Source organism: Pagrus pagrus (genome assembly GCF_965226575.1).
Source record: "Pagrus pagrus genome assembly, chromosome: 11".
Taxonomy (NCBI): domain Eukaryota; kingdom Metazoa; phylum Chordata; class Actinopteri; order Spariformes; family Sparidae; genus Pagrus; species Pagrus pagrus.
This window is the reverse complement of record NC_140195.1, coordinates 13,501,451-13,522,942: the sequence shown is the minus strand read 5'-3', so window position 1 is coordinate 13,522,942 and position 21,492 is coordinate 13,501,451. Positions and strand designations below refer to the sequence as shown.

The following is a 21,492-nucleotide window of genomic DNA, read 5'->3' as shown; positions in this document are numbered from 1 at the left end:
TCCATGCCAACAACATACAGAAAATAGACACCCATGTATATAATATGATACCACAAGAGGCAAAGTTTATCTGTCTGTCATCTTCTTGAATCTGTGCTTTTTATTAAATCTTATAAAGCAAATGTTCGACCAACATTAACCACCGTTGTTTCTTGGCCTTTACCAGCTGAGACTCCAGGAAGTAACTGTGCTTAGCCAAGAGGTAGTCTAGCACATAACCGCCCCCAGTAACACAGCAAACTGTCGTTCTTACACCTAGGGTTTCATAACGGATTAAAACGCAAGATATAACGTGTCAGTTATTAAAGATTTAGAGGATTTTTCTACCTTTGGACGGAGCCAGGCTACCTGTTTTCTCCGAAGAATCAGAATCAGAACATCAGAACACATACAAGGAATCTGAAACTGGGTCGACACTGCTGTCAGTATAATCACACAGTAATTAGTAAGTAAGTATTAGTTACTTCCACCCCTGCAGATTCAAAAAGTGGAGTAAAAAAAACAATATTTTCCTGTGAAATTCAGCTCGCAACAGAAATACGGCGCTGTTATTATACGTAAGCACATTACTGGAGTAAATGTTTATGAAGGGATGTTTAAAGATAACAAAGATATTAGAAAGTGTAATGAGATATGTTTAGACGGCCCATTATCCGTAAAAAAGACCAAGACTGCGCAAAGCTCAACATTTAATATACTTTAACTAATATGATAAATGTGATATTGTTTGAGTCAGAGCCTTTTCCTTTCTTCACTGCTGTTTTCTTTGTCTTTCCTTCCCCAGGCACCTTGGCTTGGACCTTGTTCCCAGAAAAGAGTTTGAAATGGTGGAACCAGATCAGATCAGCATATCAGAGCTATACAAACTGGTACGTTGGGTGGGATTGTTCTTGCTGAACAAATGCGCCCTTTGAATTATGAAACACAATGAATAATGAAGTAAATGTATATTCTTTGTAGGATAAAAATGCATTTAAGTCGAATGCTGCTGTTGGTTTATCTGTTGACTCAAATGATCATGATGTCTTTACACACTGTGAGCTCTTTTTGAGCTCGCCGAGTGCCTTTTGTTTTCACCGCGCCGCCCGGTTTTTGCATATAAGAACGTGTTGTTGGATGTGAAGGGATGTGTGAATGTACCGATTATCAAACCATCCATAAGAAGGTGACTCACAAGAGAGAGAGAGCACGATTCAGCTGTTGGAGCTGCCTCATGTGACCTGTTCTTTATGCTTATCGTACCGCCATATTGAGCGCGTCCCTTTCCTTTGCATCCATGTGACTCTCGCAAGCGTGATTGCCAGCTAGCAATGCAGACGTAATGCAAAGCGACAGGCCTCAGGTGAAGCTATGGGAAAATGCATGCAAATGAATTTTTTATTGTTATTTTTTTAAATAAATTACATATTTTAGTCCCGGTTGCTGTAAACCACCAACCACACTAGAGACGTATTCCCATAAATAAGCAATGCCTCAAATGTATTTTGGTGATATGGGACTTGTAAATCTAAACACACAAACACTCACACACACAACGCACACACACACCGAGGAGACTTACTGAAGCAGATCCAATTTTAGAAATATGCGATTACAGCACAGATGTTATGAAATCTACTGTTGGAGATGGTTATCTAGGAAGGGAGATCCTTTCTGGTCAGAAGCTGAAGCTCCGTATGCTGATGAAAACACTCTCCAACTGCCCTGCAGCCTCCCATTATCCCATTGCCATGTTTCTCAGCTTTGCACGCAGAATGTTTGTGCACTAAATGCTCTGTCCAGAAACAACAGCGTAGCTCTTCCTTGCCAAAAAGCCTCCTGACTCTGTCGATGAAAGCGAGCTTGTTTTTGGCAGGGCACAAGGCCTTGGCACCTCTTCAGGTTGGGGAGTAGAGGAGTCCTTTTAGGCTGCTGAGCAGAGAGGTGTGTGTGGGCGATACTGGCTTTGTCCTCTCCTCTCCCACACACTCACGTTTTGCCTCATGTGGGCTTCTATTAGCGCTGCAGGAGAAGTAGTAGAGCTATGAAGCATCGACCGAGGCATTGTTCAGGTGGTGTTTGTCTGAAGCTGCTGTAAGGTAAATAAGTTCAATGCTGTGTGGGAAGAGTAGAGAATGGACCGACTGATCTGACATCTTTCTTTTGAACTTCACTCTTTTTTAGCATGTATCCAGCAGACACTGTGGTCAGCAAAGCACAAACCAGGTACAGTGTTTTTCAAAGTTGCTTGTTTACAAAGCCATCAAAAACCATACTGTCACTTTAACTCTCATTTCATTTGCTTTCCAAACACTCTGCAGCCACTCAGGTGTGACACTGTGACTGTCACATTTAGACTCTTTACTATAAGTGGCCATTAATCCTGGTGATCTAAGGATGTATCTAGTTCCTGTAGAGGAGGATACGAGCATGTAGGGATAAAAAGCCTTGATATAAAATGTGGATTACAAGGTGTCACCACCATGCTCCGTAAAAACCTCACACCAGCGCTGCCAGAGTGGGTCGAATCCCACTGGGTCCACATATGCCCCAAGATGTGTGCACAGATAGTGCAGTAATATACTATAGATGTCGACTGAAATTCATGTGTGAAAACACCAGCTTAAAGACTTGTTGCATTTTGACTCCATTAAGGGATGAAGTATTTTTAGTATTTGAAGTATGTACTGTTGGCGTAGTTTTAAAAGAATAGTTTGACATTTAAAAAAGAAAACTATGAAGCCACCACCGGTAGCAAGTTAGCTTAGCTTAGCAAAAAGACTGGAAACAGGGTGAACAGTTAGCCTGGCTCTGTTTTTAGGTAACAAAATGAAAAGCATACAAATTAGCCCCCTTTAAAACCACAACACATTGTTTGTACACTTGTACAGTAAATTAACAAAATATATATTTATTAGTGAGCTTTAAAGGTGCAATACGTAAGGAATCAGCCACCTTGAATTTATACTCCCAACAAATATGGGCAGCATACCACCAGAATAACTACTGATTGCTGCTAACTGTATCGTTTAACCAACCTTTAGCCTATTAGCTCAGTTAGCCGTGCAGCTAGCCCGTCTACCAAGGGGGCGCTGGTGTTTACACCACAAGCACAGGACCGCTGGGAGAAAGAGGTTTTCAGGCTAGCTGGTTAGCATGCTAACTTCAGTAGATATCTCTTGAACACAATACATACTGTAGTTGTCCTTGACACAACGTCAAAACTGCTATTTCTTTGCATCCTGTTGATCATTTTAGTTAATATTTCGAGTGTAAAAGTACTGGTACATAGATTTAAATATATGTGGACAGAGCAGGGCTAGCTGCTTTCTCCCATCTCCAGTCTTTGTGCTAAGCTAAGCTAACTGGCTGTTGGCTGCAGCTTCATGTTTAACAGGCAGATATAGAGCTGCGTATTGCCACTGATTTCCCAACTCAGTTCAATTAATGATCACATTTGATTTGTTCAATATTAAATAGGTTAGGGTAATGTTCAGAGACTGTCAGAAATAATGCTGATTTTTCTAAGAACCTTCTTACCTGATGCTTTATTAAAAATATTAATGTTGACATTAAGTAGTAAATTAAATGGTTTTAGAGATTTGTGGTTAAAGTCTGACTATAGAGAATTAAAATGGATATTGTTGTATTTTTAGCATTTAATTATAAAAAACGTCAAAGAACAAGAAAGTAATGACAGATTTAGGTCTATGTATTTCAAGAAAGGAAAATAAGGTAAAAAATAAACGTTACCATTTTAAACAACCTCAGTGTATTCAAGTATAGATTTCAGAATATACGAGGTGCACACGAATGCACCATGAAGTCCCTGTCCTGGTGTGCATTGTCAAACTCAGGCACAGACAGCGGAGGACAGAAGCATGTCCATATTACACCAAAACGCACTCGTGACTCTCGAAAGATTTATTCGCAAAACAGAAACTCTACCTGCATTTGACCCTTGGCCGGTGTTATAAAGGCATAATAAAAGATCCATTTCAGGATTTCGTGAATTGATACCGAATTATTAAAATCAGGATCAATTTCAATCAGTAAATTATTTTTTTAAACTCTTTGCAGACATAGATATTGTCTTTTAACTCTCTGCAAGAATATATCTATCAATTCCCTCAATAAGGACCCTGACAGAGTCCTTTGCAACTGAGACAAACATGTATGATGAGATGGGACATAATTTTCTTCGTACATCAAAGAAACACAGAATCTCATCATCACAGGACTGCACTCTCCTCGCAGCCCCTATCAACAAACACAGACCCACCAGAGCTGCACTTTCTCATCCTTCATTCATCATTTCTTTATTTAGATGGCAGCCTGTGTGTCTACTGAGTTTACTGTAAATAGCATGTACTTGTGACAGGGTGAAATACACGGTGGAGCATATATCAATACATTATTCACCCCTTACAGTAACCCTCATTGATCTAATAAATAAGCTGTCTGTGCACAGAGTGGCAGTGAGGACCCGTCTCGTTAACGGTCACTTTCTTCTTCGCATCCCAGGGTGACAGCACGAGGCAGCGCCATGGTGACGGTTGCCGTGTCCCCGTGTCGCACCACCTCTTCATCAATCTGAAGAGCTTTACTTACAACAGCATCAGTGAGGACGCCGACGTCTTCTTCTTTCTGTACGACACTCGTGAGGCCAAACAGATCAGGTACACGGAGGCCTCTCAGTGAGCACACAAAAGACCTGAGTGATCCGACAAGGGCAAAGAGACACAACGACACACACGCACACACACACACACACACACACACATATGTCTACACACTACCTCTGTTCAGCAGATTGACTGAGGCTTTCTGTGGTTGACAGACACTGGTTGACAGTGAACTGGCTTCTTTTGCAGTGAGAAGTTCATGGTGAAACTGAACAAAAATGGCGGACCAAAGAATCCAGAGAAGGTGGATCGTCTCTGCGCTCTCTTCACGGTAACACATTCTCCCTTCTAGACATGAATGCAAATACTAGCAATCATTTCATTATAGATTAATTTGCTGATTATTTTCAAGAGTAATCTGTTAAAACATTTGAAAAATGAAAGTGGCATTTGTAAATTGCTTCTTTTAGTCCAAAACCCAAAGACTCTTCATTTTATTATCATAAATAACAAAGAGAAGCAGCAAACATTTCTTACATTTAAGAAGCTAGAACCAACAAATGTCATGACAGGACATTTTTGCTTGAAAAACTGACTGAAACAATTAATCAATTGTCAAGATAGTTGGCTATTCATTTCTTTTTCAAATGACTGATCTTTGCATCTCTGACAAATATTTCACCTTTTCATCTCGTTTCTCTTCAGGACCTGAGCAGTAAAGACTTGAAGAGAGACCTGTACATTGTTGCACACGTCGTAAGAACCGGTAAATAAAATACAGCGTGCGAAACTTGTCATTTGTGTTCAATGACAGAGATTTCTGATGTTCTGAGTGTCCCTCTGGTTTTTTCCAGGTCGCATGCTGCTGAACGACTCAAAGAAAGGCCCGCCTCATGTGCAGTACAGACGACCTTATGGCTGCGCTGTGCTCGCCATGAGCGACGTTTTCCACACCATCACTGACCTCAAAGAGGAGAAGGACTTTGTGCTGAAAGTTTATACGTGAGTCAACATGAGACGCTTCTTCTTCTTGATTCCAACTACAGTAGCAGAAAAGGGGGATTTTAAAGGGGCAGTTCACCCAGAAATCAAAAATACACGTGTTATTTATCCATCTAGACTGTTTGAGTTGCAGAGTTTTGTAGATGTCCGCCTTCGCTTCAATATAATTGAACTGAACATTTGATAAACTTGTCAAGATAATCCATGGACCTTGTTGTGAGCAGTTTCATTTGTTTTTACTAAACTGCACCTGCCAACATGACACCGCTCAGAAGGAAGCGTCCATCTACTCATGGACGAAAAGCTAGCCGGCCACGCTAGCTTACAGCTCAGCCGAGGAGGACGCGCAAGAGCAAGAGCAAGAGCAAGAGCAAGAGCAAGAGCCTCTCTTCCGGGAGTAGATGCACGTTTCCTTCTGATGCTGTTGGTGGGTGAAGTTCAGTAGAAAGAAAATAGCTCCTTAATGAAACTGCTCACAACAAAGTCCGTGGGTTGTCCTGAGTAACCGGGTCATGATTTCTGAAAAGAGTCATTGATGTCAGAAAGCCAAGTGCCATGTAGTAACATTACGGTCAAGCGAAGGCGGACATCTCTATGGCCGATATCTCCAAAACACAGCGGCTTGCATCCAAACAACCTTGATGGATAAAAAGCACGCGAGGTAAGAGGAAAGAAATATGTACTTGTGATTTGGGGTTGAACTTTTGAAGAGTATAGTGACTATTTTTGTAAAAAACAGTGTGTACACACTTCAGTTTTTCCGTAATAATCAGTGTAATTGCTCGGTAGCTGCATGGCCTCTGATAAAGACTCTATTCAACGAGGTGGGAACGTGTGAATGTTCTGCGAATGTCTTGCATGACAACCTAGTGCTTCAGCGTTGATGCCTGGTGCGTTTTGACCAGAATGATAATGAAGTGTCCTCTGGAAAATCAATAGCTTCTCACCCCGGGCCTGAGATAGGGCACTTGGCGTGTTGTGAATCTGGCTCCTTCTGTTAGGCTTCGCCACAGAGAGCCACTCCTGTATGCCGGCCAACCCAGCAACAGAGGAGGAGGAGAGACACGGAGAAGGAGAAGGGAAGAGAGCGGGAGAGATGACACTTAGATAATTGAGCAAAGTTAGAGGACAAAGACAAAAAACACAAAGCTCAGCGTTTCTCTTGTCCGTCAAAAGCTCGAACGTCTCCCCTGTCCTCCTCAGCGTCCGCTCTGGGTCAGAGGTCATTCATACACTTTGCGATGCTGTTACGACATTTTTCTTGTGTAGTATTTTCAGGATAAGTACACAGCGCGGTGTGAAATAAAGATTTCTAGAATAGAAAGCTGTCGTTTTTATCGGATTCCTTTGCCGGGGCGAAGAGCTCTTCCTTTAAAAAGCAAGCAGTGATTCAGTGCTGAGCTGCCTCCAAACTGTCGGCTCCTATAACGCTCCAGTCTGTGCATTTCCCCATGCCATCCCAGGGGCCTACGGGCCCACAGTAATGAAAAAGGCTGGTAGAGAGCTGGCTGTCAGGTTTGCTTAGTGAGCTGTGCATTTGGGCTAATGTGCTGCTTGATAGCACCTCCCCCTGCTGCTACCTTTTCTCCAGGAGGAAATCGTCTCTGGGACACATGCTGATGATGAAGTCCCCATGCGCACAGTCCTGATCCCTCCATCTGGACTCACTAATGGGTGCTTTGTTAACAGCCCTACCCAACTGTCTTTCCCCACAGATGCAACAATGAGAACGAGTGGTACCAGATACATGAGAACATCATCCGCAAGTCCAACACCAAGTACTCCGCTCCCAGCACCAACTATGGTAAATATGTTGTCTCTACAGATCTGGTACCTGTATGAGCTCCCCGCGGTTTGAATTATACATTTATTTTTATTTTGGTTAGAATTGAAAGAGAAGAAATTCAAAGGCATTCAACAGTTGTTGCTAATGTTTTTGTCTAAGTGAGTAAGACAGCTGCCAACAGGTCACGTGACTGCTGATATCTAGACATACATTGAGTTGTGGTTGTATTGTTGTATTTTATTTCGCAGAGTTTTGAGATTTCTGCCTTCAACTCAGTACTATGGAGATTAATTGAATTTCAGGTGCCGAAAGCATTAAAAACTTACATTTAAGCAACATGTTTTTCTAAACACAGTCTGCTTAACATGCTGTGTACATTTTTTAGAAGGAAACAGGACATCGTTCCTGGAAAAACATGCTGTTTTTGACCTGAAATGCAATCAGTAAAATGAAAACAGTTTATTGTAATATATATACAGTATAATAACCTTTTAGGATCTCATGAATGAGACATTCTTGATGATTAAGTGTTGATCACAGTGAATCGTGTGTCAACAAATACGTACAAGACAATATAAACACAAGACTGTCGACAATAAATACAAGAAATTACAGACAGAACTATGTAAAACTCAAATCATTCATGACCCCATGAGTGATCCCTCTTCAAAAACTGTTACAGTTTATTAGTCCACATATTGCTCCCTGTATGGAAAAAGCTGTTTGTCTAAATGAGGATTCACATAGAGGCACCATACAGTTCCTGTTCCTGTAAATCAATGAGCAGGTTTCAAGTTGTTTAAGATTTACAGGATTTTTACACCAATGTGATTAAGTACCTTTTTTTTTTCTTCAGATATTAAATTCAATAGTTTGTCATTTGGTATTTTTGCTTTATTGCCGAAAGTTTGAATGAGAGATTGATGCCACTCTCGTGTCTGCGTGCTAAATAAGAAGCTACAGATGGCAGCTAATGAGTTCAGATTAGAAACAGTGAGAAACAGCTAGCTTGACGCTACCAGCGCCTTTTAACAAACAGTGTTTCATCCGTTTTTTTTTTTTAGTCTGAACAAAAAAGACGTGTAAAAATGACACCTTGTGGTTTTGTGGGGACTTTTTCTCAGTCTGGAAAAATGACTTCTGCTCCGAGCCAAGACGTAGAAACTGGCCTGAACTGAGCTGAGTGACTGCTGGCTGTAGGATCATATAACAGATAAGAGAGTTGCATCAATACTCTCATCTCAAATCTCGGCAAGAAAGCGAGCATGGCTACATAGTTCCCAGAACAGTTGATGCCTCCAAATATTCTTGTTTCTTTCTGACCAGCTGTTCAAAAACCAAAGATATCCAGTTTCATATCACTGAAGACTAGTAGATGTTTACATCTGAGAGGCTTGAGCCATGTTGCATGTTCAGGGTTTTAGATTCTGCCGTCAAAGTGAGGAGACGTGTTTCCCAAAATGTTGAACTATTCCTTTAATTCTTTTACTTCATGAGATGAACCAAAAACACACGTTGTATTTCTATAGGTATTTTAAAAATGTATCACTACACCCTGATATTTATCAAGTACAATTAAATTGACCTGACTTTACAACAGACTGTTCTGTATTTATCAGATATCTAACTGTCAGTATGATAATAATCATCTGTGGGAGACGACACGTTGTAATCTCAGGTCACTTTGTGTCTTTGGTAACAATTTAACAATCTTTCTGTGTGGGATTTTCAAAATGGCTTCACTGTATAAGCGTGACTGCTGCTCATTCACTATTACTTCTCACAGTTTGATTTATGACTCATGCCTCACAAAAATCTGTCACTAGCCAAATTTTTCCTTTCTTCTTTGCGTAATTTCACACAACACTGTTTCTCCCTCCTCCCTCTGCTTTCCCTGACTCTGATCATGTCTCTCCATCCACTCCTCTGTCTGTCTTCTCCTCCCCCACATTCTGACTAATGTCCTTTAAATACCCCCATGTCCCTCCCTTCTTCTGCGTCCCTTACTCTTCTTCAATACCACTTTCCTCCCACAACCCGACACCTCTTCATTTGCCCTTTCCCCCCCCTATTTACGCACACATATGCCCACCACCCCCTCCTCCTGCCCCCCAGGCCTCATCATTTCCCTGCAGCTGCTGCGAGGTGAGCTGGAGCAGATCAGACGGGAGAACCAGGCTGTGTTCAACAGGGCCCTGGCACTCACACGCAAACTGGGTTTCCCAGATGTCATCCTGCCAGGTAAGAAGGCAAAGAGCAGTGGGCGGTAATGGGGACAGAGAGGTTCAGATAGGAGGAGTGCACCTGAGGCCAGATGGCTTGGAGGAATGGGAAGAGGAGAAGGTCACAGATGAGGGAACAGAGGATGCAGGTGAAGGATCAGAGAGACGGGGCATGGATGATGTCAGAAAAGCAAGGATGTGGGATAACAGCAGGAAAAAGCAAGAGCAGAGTGGGCTGTTGTGACGGGCACACACTGTATCTTTATTTAGCGGTCATGGAAGATTAGTACACTTACACAAGTAGTGTGCTTCAGTCGTATTTTAAGATACTTTACATGAGTATTTCCGTTAGATACTACTGTGTACCTTACCTTATACATTACTAGACTTCAGAGGAAATCCAAAATCCAAAAATGGGCAAAGAGGTGGAGCTGAAGTGGGAAATAAAGCGTGGTTACTCCTGTCACTCAAGTGCGGATGCCCTAAATTAAGCATAACTTAAAGCATTAATATAATTTAAATGAGTCATCCTCCGTACAGTTGTCAAGAGCGGATAAAATTAGCTACGCAGTCTGAAAACGTTTTTTTTTTGTACCAGACTGTTAACTTGTTTATTTTTGCTTTATAGTCGGGCATTTTAATATCGGCTCTGTGGGGATCGACTCGCTTTTGGAGCCGGCCTCAAGCGGCCTTTTCGAGGAACTAGAGGAAGGTGCAAAACCTGAAATCAAATTTTTGTAGCAGCATTGAGTTTTTTCTTCTTTCCTACCTCATTAATCACCTCACAACCCATCCAGGGGACTTCTCCCCTCGATCGGGAACACTAACGTACCTCAGCATTAGTACGTCTGTACTTCTGCTTAAGTACGGCTTGAATGCAGGACTTTTACTGAAGTGAAAGTACTTCTATCACCGCTGGTATTTTGGAGACTCTCAGTCCCTGTTGGTGTAAGATCAACATTTAGGTCAGGTGCTGTGCAAATTATGAAGAGCACAGGTCTTCAAAGAAAACTTAAAGAGAAAGAGAAAGAGAGAGGTGTGTGTTTATTTCGGTATATTTCATCAGATAACACCGCTCTGCTCTGTGTCCTCTGAGAAAGCATAATCCTCTCCTCTCCTCTCCTCTCCTCCTCTGCTCCTCTCCTCTCCTCTCCTCTCCTCTCCTCTCCTCTCCTCCCCTCTCCTCTCCTCCTCTCCTCTCCTCTCCTCTCCTCTCCTCTCCTCCTCTCCTCTCCTCTCCTCTCCTCTCCAGCTTCTTTTCCAGTTAGCCTGAAATACCTCCCAATATCAACCCTTGTGACTCATCCGTCCCCAAGGAAATGACTCGGATATAAATAACTGTAATCTGATTTTATAAATAACTGCAATATCTTCCTCCACTGTTGCCTCTGATATTTATTCCATTAAACACTGACCTCACAAAAGGTGCTGAGGCAGTCATGAGCTACAGTGTGTTACAACTCAGCGGGGTCATTTCTCATTGACAAGAACAATGACGTGTGGTGCACATCTTAGTCCGCACAGCTGCTTAATTTATGTTGACCGCTCGCGGTTCATCGGCGGAGCAGAGGCTGACGCGTACATTATAACTTATTAACATCGCCGAGGCAGGAGACATGCTTGTTATCATCATCTGGGACTTTCTGAGATGTCTTTGTCCTGTTGTTGAGGGTTACATTGAACCTCAAGCTAGCAAGGCTGTGACAGGGCTTTAGGGAAATGATTTTGCCCATGACGTCGTGGTGTGTCAAGCTTAAAGGAGGGCTCCGCTGACTTAGCAGTGTACTCGTTCAACTTCGTTACAAGAAAGAAAAGTCAAAATGAATGCAGCAGCTCCAGATTTTGTCTTTTTTACGCATTCTTGTCAAAAACATTGCCCACAATGCAACAGTCCCCATGGAAATTTGTGTTTGTTATGCTAGTAGCTACTAATGAGGAGGCTATAGAGGTCTTGTAACCTCACTTCTTTCTCCATACCAGGGATGTATTAAAGGTGCAGTGTGCAGGATTTAGTGGCATCTAGTGGCGAGGCTGCAGGTTGCAACCAACTGAACACCCCTCGCCTAACCCTCCCCTACAGTCAGTGTTAGTGTTACATTTGAAATGAACTTGTTATATTAAAAGATTATTGCCATTTAAATAACGACGTTACCTGCTGATGAAAGTAATTCGTTAGAGTACTTTTGCGTTACCTAAGATGGAAACCCCTTCAGAGGATGAATGCCTGCCTTTAAATGTTTACCGACATTGACTAGCATACTCTACTCTATATCACAACCTGTAACTCAGCCGACATGTACAGTTTTAGCAGCTGCCTCTGTGAGAACAAGAACAAACAGGCTCCGACAGCCTACAGTATGTCATTTTCTCATTCTCTAACTTGTTGTTCCCAACCAAATGTTTCTATGTAGCAGCTCTTCCCAAGACCAATATACAGACTTTGGTATGTAAAATACGCAGATTTCCCCTTTAATTAAAGTTTCTTCTTTGTAATTGTCCTAGGTGACACACGCAATGACCTGTATCTGACCCTGGAGCGAGGGGAGTTCGAGAGAGGAGGCAAGAGTGTTCAGAAGAACATTGAAGTCACGCTCTATGTGCTCTACGCCGACGGGGACACACTCAAAGTATGACACATATGTACATGACTTATTATGCACCATATCATTATTAATATATGAGTCATGATAAGTGCAACCCTTCCTCCCATATGCCCACACGCTAAATTCGATATGTCATTAAATGTACATGTCGCTAAAAAAGTAATCTAATCCGCGCTCGTTTTTCTTTCTCAGGACTGCATCAGTTTGGGCAGCGGGGAGCCCAACACCACCGAGTATCGCTCTTTTGTCCTGTACCACAACAACGGGCCTCGCTGGAGCGAGATGGTCAAGCTACCAATTCCCATAGATCGTTTCAGGGGGTCCCACCTACGCTTTGAGTTCAGACACTGCTCCAGTGAGTCAGTAATGCAGCTCAGTGGCAATCATCCGTCTCTCCATGGGTTTATTAGAACGGATGGGATCACGCATTGAGTTATACAAGTGTGGTTTGTGCTGTGTAGATGCCGCATGATGATGATGATGATGATGATGATGTGTGTTATTATGATGCGCTTCCTTTCAGCTAAAGACAAAGGAGAGAAAAAGCTGTTCGGATTTGCCTTCACTCCTCTGATGAGAGAAGACGGGACCACACTGTCAGATGAGAGCCACGAGCTGTATGTGTACAAGGTATGTGCAGGTTTAACGCACACTTCAGATGTGTGGTGTTTCTTTATCAACTGTAGAAACACAGTACACACTTCAGGATCCCTTTAACTTTGACCCTTTGTGTCCTTAGCTTTCAAATTAAAAGTTGAGTGCATTAAATTGGCCTTCAGCTGTGGTGGTGTGTGTCTGTGTTGGTGGGGAGTCCACTGCTGGCAGCTCTCTGTATGTCTTTTATTGCAGTTTCTCAGCAGTGGGTCATGGTGTGCGCTGACAACACGTAATGAAATGCACCAATTCATTTTGTCTGCTCTACTTCACCAAAACATGTACAGTAGCTACTCTGTGATAGTTGAGCAGCCCTGAATGACTTGTTCAGCAGCACCAGCAACATTTTTTTTTGTCCGTAGGCTATTGTCAGCCTTTTCTGGCCTGTGACCCACATCTTTAAGCCCTAAAATTGAAGAATGACCACATCAGTTGCCTCGTGAAAATTGGTTTTCAGTGTGACATCATTCACCAAGGAGCTTGAGAATGATGTAAATAATATGTACATTAAGATTTCCAGTCTTCAAACCCTGTTGCCTTTGACTTTGTATGTATGATTGAAATGAAAATGTACCGTATTTTAAACCTGTTTTTTAATCCTAAACTCCTGTGACCCCTAAATCAAAGCTAGCTGTCAGACATGCTAACATTTTTAGCATGCTAGCATTATGTATTTTGATCAACATAACCTGCTGTTAGCATGCTAAAGTATTGCCCTTAGAAAAACATTTTTGCATGGTAGCCAAAAAATGTTGTAAGAGCGAGCAAACAACATTAATATGTTATAAAGCCAGGAAGCTTTATCCCTGTTAGATGTGCTAAAATGTTAGCATGCTAGCTTTATCTGTTCTGATCAATGTAACTTCTTGTTAGTATGCTGACGTAACATGTTTATGATGACACTATAAGCAATATTAATAATCTATGAAGCCAGGTATAACAAGAGATGCTAGCATTATATGTTATGCTCAACAACTTGCTGTTAGCATGCTAAAGTATAGAACAACATTCTTGCATGGTAGCACAACATTTGGCTAATTTAGTCAAAAGTCATCTCATAATCTGCTGTTAGCATGCTAAAGTATTACCTTTAGAAAAAACGTTTTTGCACGATTACGCAAAGTACATTAGTAGCACATTAGTACGCTACAAAGCCAGAAAGCCGTAGTCCTGTCAGACATGCTAAAATTTTTAACCCTTAGAATATAATTATGTGAGGTAGCACAACTAATGTTGCATTAGCAAGCAGCATTTCTATGCTTGGAAGCCAGAAAGCGACTCTTTTTTGGGCATGGCAGGACAGGAACACTCTCCTGCCACTTCACCACCCAATGTAAAAGCCAATCAAATGTCTCCAAACCTTAATGAATCTTCTGTTACCCTCTCCGTCCTCTAGTGTGATGAAAATGCCACCTTCAGTAATCAGGGCCTGTACCTGAGTCTGCCGTGCTGTAAGGAAGACTTCAACAGCTGCCCCAACCTGCCGGCCAACCTGCCCTTCCAGAGAAGCCCCAAAGAAACGTTCTGGGTCTCCACAATACTCTGCTCCACCAAACTCACACAGAATGGTAATCTTAACACCTCGATTGCTCTTCTTCATGTTGTTTCACTTTCTATTCAACTCAGTTCATTTTTCTTTTCTGTTTTTTTAGTGGACCTTCTGGCTCTCCTGAACTGGAAGGCCCATCCAGACAGGGTGTTGGACATCCTTGGCCGATTACGCCAGATTAGTGGAGAGGAGATTGTCAAGGTCGCTGTCATCGTATTACATATCTATTGATAATCTATTGATTGAAGTGGGCCTCCTTGGCTACATCCTTAAGATTAAGATACCACACTTACTCAGGCTGAGAACGAAAAGACATTGTCAGTTTTTGTTCTGTGACTGTTGATTTTAGGTGATGTTACATTATCATTCTTATATATTGATTGACCAGATTATATTCACAATGAATTTAGATGTTTTGGGGGTATTTTCATATCTGTTACTGCATTACAACATATTTAATAGTGTTAAGAAGTCATTTCAGAATTTAAGACGAAGGTTTTATTGCTATGTTTTTGGATGAAGGGGCTACCCTTTGTTTCTATTTTAGTTACCATACAGGCCTTTGATGTGATGGGTGTGCTGAGCGTTGTTCCTTTTTCTCCTCACAGTTCTTGCGAGATGTCCTGGATACGCTTTTTTGTCTTTTAGATGACAACACTGATAAATACGGACCGCTGGTTTTCCAGTCACTGGTAGGAAAATTAAAGGAGCACAGCTATATTCAGCTACATGATTTATTTTGCCTGGAAATAAGCATATATATATATATTTATATACATATTTGTGTGTTTGTGTGTGTGTGTGTGTGTGTGTGTATGTGTGTGTCATTAGGTGTTCATCATTAACCTGCTCAGGGACAGCCGTTTCTACCACTTCAGACCCGTCATGGACTCCTACATCCAAAACCACTTTGCTGGAGCTTTGGCATACAAGTACAACAAACATTTACTTCATTGTTTTCACTCAAACAAAAAAAATACAAACTTACATTTAAATATCTACAAACTTAATATTGACTCTGTAATATGAAACCCGCAGGGAGCTGATTCGCTGTCTGAAGTGGTACATGGACCGCTCGGCTGAGGTCGTCCGACAGGACCACATCCAGGAAGCCATGAGGGTAAAGTATCACACACTTCCTTTCTCGGCCTGTCCTCTGGGATTAATTAGTAAGACGTGGGGAAATAGTCAAACAGAAGGCTGATGAGGAGTAATGTGAAGCCATGTATGAGTTCCCTGCTGAGAGGAAGGAAGTTTACAAAAATATCCGCAGATACTGACGCATGCCAAGTGAAACATTCACCCATGGTCTTTGTATCTCCTTTTCCAATGAGATCATGTGAAGAGCTACTCTGTTACGTTCTTTAATGTACTGATTTTCTCTGGATGATCAACCACACACCCAGTCAGTGCTCAGTGCTTATTCATTGTAACGATGCGTTGCTTTACCTGACCGTATTTCTCCGTCTGCGTCCCGCAGGCTCTGGAGTACCTGTTCAAGTTCATCGTCCAGTCACGGATCCTGTACTCGAGAGCCACCTGCGGGATGGAGGAGGAGCAGTTCAGAGCGAGCATTCAGGAGCTCTTCCAGTCGATCCGCTTCGTCCTCAGTCTGGACAGCCGCAGCTCGGAGAACTTGGTGTTCACACAGGTCAGACAGTTCTCACCTCATGACGGACGTTTTCACCGACAACACGCAGCACGTCTCATTTTATCTTTTGTTATCACCGTCTTTATTTTTATATGTGTCTTTTTTTATCCATCCCCTGAGTTTGCATCCACAATTTTGTTTATTAATTCGTTTTTCATTCTTTTTCATTCTGTGTTCTGTTGACTGATCTTTCAATCCTTCGCCCCCATTGTCGCCCCTTCCTTGGACAGTTTAGGGGTGTGATCAGCTGCATGCCTTTCTGTGGTCATGCTGTGGGGCTGTCATCCATCTCAGTAAGTCACAGCACCCCCCTGTGTTGGTTTCACGATGCAGCAGAGGCTGTGCGTCCTCCGCTCTGCTAAAACAGGATGATGTATTCTTAAGCAACAGAAACACAGTTGGTGTTTTTGAGTCTTTATAGGGAGAAATTCTTCGTGCTCCTTTTAGCGAGCTTTTGGGCTATTTGTTGTGTGAAAGGAGCTGTGTTTGTTATAAGTGTTATTCTTTGTGATGATTTTAAACATGTTATTCTGTATGTGCACTACAAATTCCTTCTCCTTGTCCTCGGTTTGTCCCCTCAGGCAGCATTGTTGAACAGTTTCCCTGATATCTTTGATGAGCTGCTGCAGATGTTCACTGTCCAGGAGGTAGCCGAATATGTCAGGGGCACCTTAGGAAGCATGCCCAGCACAGTGGACATCGGCCAGTCGATGGATGTTGTCAAACTGCAGTCCATCGCTCGTACAGTTGAGAGCCGCCTCTTCTTCTTCCCTGGTGAGACAAATGTGGAGATTTTCTTTACCTGAAGATACCAAAACCGTCACACATACATACATCAGCTCCTTCCTCCTTCTTTGCTCCTTCCTTAGAGTCTCGTAGTATTCTGCTGCCGGTCGTTCTGCATCACATCCACCTGCATCTGCGCCAGCAGAGGGAGCTGCTCATCTGTTCTGGGATCCTAAGCAGCATCTTTTCCATAATTAAGACTAGCGCCATGGTACAGTACTATGTATCAAACAGTATGACTGAAAACCCCCATGTGATTACAAATAAGGTTTAATTGAATAAGCAAATGCGAGATGTAGAATTTCCTGAAGCGGCATGTTTGCATCTCTGTTGTTCACTCAGCGTTTCTCTGCTTGCCGTCTGTGTCTCAGGAGTCTTCTGTCCAGGAGGAAGTGGAGATGATGGTGGAAAGCCTTCTGGACGTGCTGCTGCAGACTCTGCTGTCCATCATGAGCAAGTCTCACTCTGTGGAGACGTCCAGAGGACAACGCTGTCCCCAGTGCACTGCTGAGATAACCGTAAGCCTCCTCGTTGATGTGCAGGTGGAGTTTAGTGGATGTTTCGAGTTGATTAATTAATATGTGTGTGCCCACATCTGTCATTGTCTTTCATGCAGGGGGAGTATGTTTCCTGCCTTCTCTCACTGCTCCAACAGATGACTGAGATCCACTTTCACCATCTACTCAACAACTTCCATAGCAAGGAGGAGCTGAAGGTGAGAAAACAGTCACAGGGCTGAGCCAAATCACCACATTTGCAACATACCTGCGCTTCATACCTTCTCTTAATATATTCCTTGGCAGGAGTTCCTGTTAAAGATCTTCTGCGTGTTCCGCAATCTGATGAAACTGACTATCTTCCCCCGAGACTGGAGTGTCATGAGGCTCCTAACAAGTCAGTGAGTCCGCTTTTTCCATTTCCGTCATGCAGTCTTTTGTCCTGGATACGGTAAGGGAATACAGCCAACCATTAGATCAGTCTCTCTTCAGATAATCCTGCTGTGAAGGTGACGCTTGTGTTGCAAATTTCTTCATCTATTTTTGGCAGCTACCTTGTTTTGTAAGCTGACAGTGTAATGTTTGCTTTCTGCAGTATCATCGTGGTGACAACACAGTTCTTGTCTCCGGCGCTGCACAAGAACTTTTCAGAGGCCGATTTTGATTTCAAGGTGCATATCAGGAAACCCACCACGCCGCCAAGCCGATGGCAAAGCTTTTCCATAATTCATTTTCTGAAACGTAATGATTCGCCGATTGATCTTTGCTTTTGTCTTTGCTTTGTATTAGGTGTGGAACTCCTTTTTCAGCCTCACTGTACTTTACATCAACCAGCCCAGTCTGCAGCTGGAGGCGCTCGGCCCGGCTAAGAGAAAGAAAGTCCTTGACAAGTAAGAAACCAGCGTGTATTCATCGTATTCCTTCTCTCCTGCACAGGTTAATTATTCATCCAACTTTCTACTCTTCATCTTCCACTCTTGTCCTTGTAGGTATGGAGATATGAGGGTGATGATGGCTTATGAGCTCTTCAGCATGTGGCAAAAATTAGGTGCGTCAGATAGCCCTTGTACATTTTGATTTTTATCAAATTGACAAGAACGGCGTGCCCTAATCTGTGTTGATCTGTGTAATCCAGGTGACAACAAGCCCCACTTCATCCCAGGAATGATGGGTCCCTTCCTCGGCGTCACCCTGGTGCCTCAGATGGAGGTCAGAAACATCATGATCCCAATTTTCCATGACATGATGGATTGGGAGCAGAGAAAAAATGGCAACTTCAAACAGGTGAGCGCGACAGTATCATGTCCTGAACTTCAGATTGTGCGTGTCGCTGCAGATAAAGATGAAAGATGGACAGCTTTTTGTCAAATAACACCCACATCTTTTGGCTGAATGCGTGTCTGTGTGTGTAGGTGGAAGCAGAGCTGATGGATAAGCTGGACAGCATGGTGTCGGATGGGAAAGGCGATGATAATCACAGAGAGCTCTTCAGCCTTTTGTAAGCATCAAACCTGTGTTTAGTGAGCCTGTGAAGTGATACTCAGAAAAATGCTGCTCTTGTATTATTTCCCTCTAACGTGCTTCTATGTGTTGCCTGGCTGTCAAACCCCAGGACCCAGCTGTTTGGTCCTTATCCAAGGTGAGGAGATGTACATTTTGATTCATATTTCTTTACTTCCTGTGCTCGTCGCCTTTAGTAAAAACTAAAATATTTTTTTTTTGTGCAGCCTGCTGGAGAAAATAGAGCAGGAGACCTGGAGAGAGACGGGGATCTCGTTCGTCACATCAGTCACAAGACTTGTTGAACGATTGCTGGATTACAGGTACGCTGAGGTTAAAGCAGAAATAGACAACTTTTCAACTTTCTCCCCTCCGAGCGTTTCCCTCGGGTATTCCTGTTGGCACGGCTGTTGCGAAGACGCCATTAGCAAAACGGCTACCGCAAGCTTCCTGGCTACTGTCCAAAGCAATAAACAACTGTGAGAATCCCAATTTAACCTGGAAACCCTGATCTCAGTGCTATGAAAAGGCAGAGTAAACTCGCTGGGATTGAACCGTCTCAATAAGGGGATGTTGACACAGTGTCATAAGTGGTAATCAAAATATATAGTAATAGTAGCACTGATGGTTTATGTCCTGCAGTTGAAGAGCAATGAGAAAAATAAAGCATGTTTTTATTTTTAGGGACTGCATGAAAGGAGACGAGTTGGAGAACAAGAAAATCGGCGGTTCTGTCAACCTTATGGTGAGAGACTCGTCTGATTCATTTCACTCTCACTTTCAGAAACACATTTATTAGTATTTTCATGGAATAGATGTTTATCGTAGGTTTTCTTTTTAATTCATCCCCAGAACTTCTACAAATCAGAGGTCAACAAGGAGGACATGTACATCCGCTACATCCACAAGCTGTGTGACCTGCATCTCCAAGCAGAGGACTTCACAGGTAACAGAGATATCGGGTGCATAGTTCAGGATGGAGACTTTGTTCTGGGTGAGTCATGGCTGTAGTGTCTTTGGCTGATAAGACCCCTTCTCAAGATGCGATCAGACCGTATTTAATTTCCTGATAATTTCTATTTAGTTTGGTTCAGTCTGAATGACAAATCACAAGGCTCCTCAGTGTCCTGCTAGTTTGAACAAAGGGGTTGAATTGGCCTTTGATTCAGGAAGTATTGAGTGTTTATATCCTTGTTTTTTTAACTGTACTACAAAATAATACAAAGGAGGTAAATTGCGCCTGATAAAGTCTGGTTCAACTGCATCTTCAGTGAATTTAAATCTTTAAAGGCGAGGTTTCAGGACTGAATACCTTTCAGCAACAGTTGTCTGTAAATAGTAAAAACAAGTATGATCCAAAAAGAGAGTCCGGGGCATCAACGTATGAAAAACTGATGAAACTCCTGCACAGCAGTCTGGATTCCCTGCTGAGCCATAGACAAGATTGCTAATAGATAAGAAAGTATGATGAAAACAGACTTGCAAGATAAATAACCTTGACGGGATAAAGAGACAAGCTAAATGTCAGGAGAAAGGACGAGATAAATATGTGCTGGCAGTTCAACACGAACACATTACAATATTTCTTGACAGTCTCAACTGGGTTTGTTTGTTTCTTTTCATGTGTCTTGTGACTTGGGGATTTATATCACATTTGCATTATACATGAGAAAAAAGGCTAAATTAGTCATTTGCAGTAAATTTTAATCAGGTTTGGAAATGCCACTCTCAATCATGTAAACAGGAAATCAGGGGAAGTTGTCAGTTGTTGTAATCGTGTTAAATGGCTTAAGTGTTCCTGCTTTACTCACAGTGTTGGCAGTGGAGGTTTTATTGTGCGCATGTAAATGTAGCCAAATATGACTAATTAAATGCAACCTTATTCATCACTTACGTAAAACAAACAACAGGCAGCTGGCGAGATAATTAAAACACATATTAGTGTTTCTGCAGAGTCGTCTGCGATTGCACATGTTTTTATAGTGTGAATCATTGACGGCTTGGAAAAAAAACTTTATTTTCTTCAAAGATGTTGATTCGAGTTGGAAAGAGGCATCATTCATCTTTGGTTTTATACGGTGGATTTGTGTTTATTGCTGTTTTATTTTAGAGCCGCAACTAATGATTATATTTACGAGTCTGTAAAATGTGAGAATATCACAATTTCTTACACCTGAGATGAGGTAAACACACCGCTGCTTTTTCAGGGCAACAGTCAAAAACTAAAAGATATTTAAGTTGTTATTTCATGAGGCAAAGAAACAAATCCTCACTATTGAGACTAATCAACTACGGCGATGTTCACTTTGCCAGCCCGAATCCTTTTTCGGCAAATCCAGATTTTATCCGTTTTGATTTTAACCACATTTGTAGGTGGTTTGAAATGCGATTTATACTAATGCGTCTCAGTCCGGACGCTCTGGCCTCTTACAGTATATCGCATTTCAAAGTGTCTTTTGTGTCTCTTGCAACTTGCCTGATCAGAATACATGCTGCTTTTAACAGCGCTGCACTGAAGGCAACACAGAGAAAAGTCCGTGGACATTTACGCTGTCGTCTGCTCAGCGATTCGACAGTAAGATCGCTGATGATGGGTCAGCATCACCAGTATACGTATTCACTTACACCTACCTCGTTA

The 21,492-nt window shown here is 42.3% G+C and overlaps 1 protein-coding gene across 3 annotated transcripts in view; it reads left to right on the top strand.

Annotated features, from left to right (window-relative positions):
* LOC311265210 (dedicator of cytokinesis protein 3-like) overlaps positions 1-21,492 on the top strand; it is a 55,437-nt gene that overhangs the window by 19,476 nt on the left and 14,469 nt on the right. For all 3 annotated transcript variants that reach the window (XM_084366616.1, XM_084366615.1, XM_084366614.1), the window contains exons 7-37: positions 785-869; positions 2,164-2,205; positions 4,504-4,658; positions 4,854-4,935; positions 5,310-5,370; positions 5,459-5,606; positions 7,322-7,410; positions 9,508-9,633; positions 12,117-12,241; positions 12,410-12,572; positions 12,741-12,847; positions 14,268-14,439; positions 14,524-14,621; positions 15,029-15,112; positions 15,252-15,352; positions 15,459-15,540; positions 15,901-16,071; positions 16,653-16,845; positions 16,941-17,068; positions 17,229-17,375; positions 17,474-17,572; positions 17,661-17,755; positions 17,950-18,025; positions 18,144-18,244; positions 18,344-18,402; positions 18,490-18,638; positions 18,767-18,852; positions 18,967-18,993; positions 19,082-19,177; positions 19,539-19,599; positions 19,707-19,800. In XM_084366616.1, the coding sequence (XP_084222742.1) occupies positions 785-869; positions 2,164-2,205; positions 4,504-4,658; positions 4,854-4,935; positions 5,310-5,370; positions 5,459-5,606; positions 7,322-7,410; positions 9,508-9,633; positions 12,117-12,241; positions 12,410-12,572; positions 12,741-12,847; positions 14,268-14,439; positions 14,524-14,621; positions 15,029-15,112; positions 15,252-15,352; positions 15,459-15,540; positions 15,901-16,071; positions 16,653-16,845; positions 16,941-17,068; positions 17,229-17,375; positions 17,474-17,572; positions 17,661-17,755; positions 17,950-18,025; positions 18,144-18,244; positions 18,344-18,402; positions 18,490-18,638; positions 18,767-18,852; positions 18,967-18,993; positions 19,082-19,177; positions 19,539-19,599; positions 19,707-19,800 (3,302 nt within the window). The remainder of the gene's footprint in view (positions 1-784; positions 870-2,163; positions 2,206-4,503; positions 4,659-4,853; positions 4,936-5,309; positions 5,371-5,458; positions 5,607-7,321; positions 7,411-9,507; positions 9,634-12,116; positions 12,242-12,409; positions 12,573-12,740; positions 12,848-14,267; positions 14,440-14,523; positions 14,622-15,028; positions 15,113-15,251; positions 15,353-15,458; positions 15,541-15,900; positions 16,072-16,652; positions 16,846-16,940; positions 17,069-17,228; positions 17,376-17,473; positions 17,573-17,660; positions 17,756-17,949; positions 18,026-18,143; positions 18,245-18,343; positions 18,403-18,489; positions 18,639-18,766; positions 18,853-18,966; positions 18,994-19,081; positions 19,178-19,538; positions 19,600-19,706; positions 19,801-21,492) is intronic.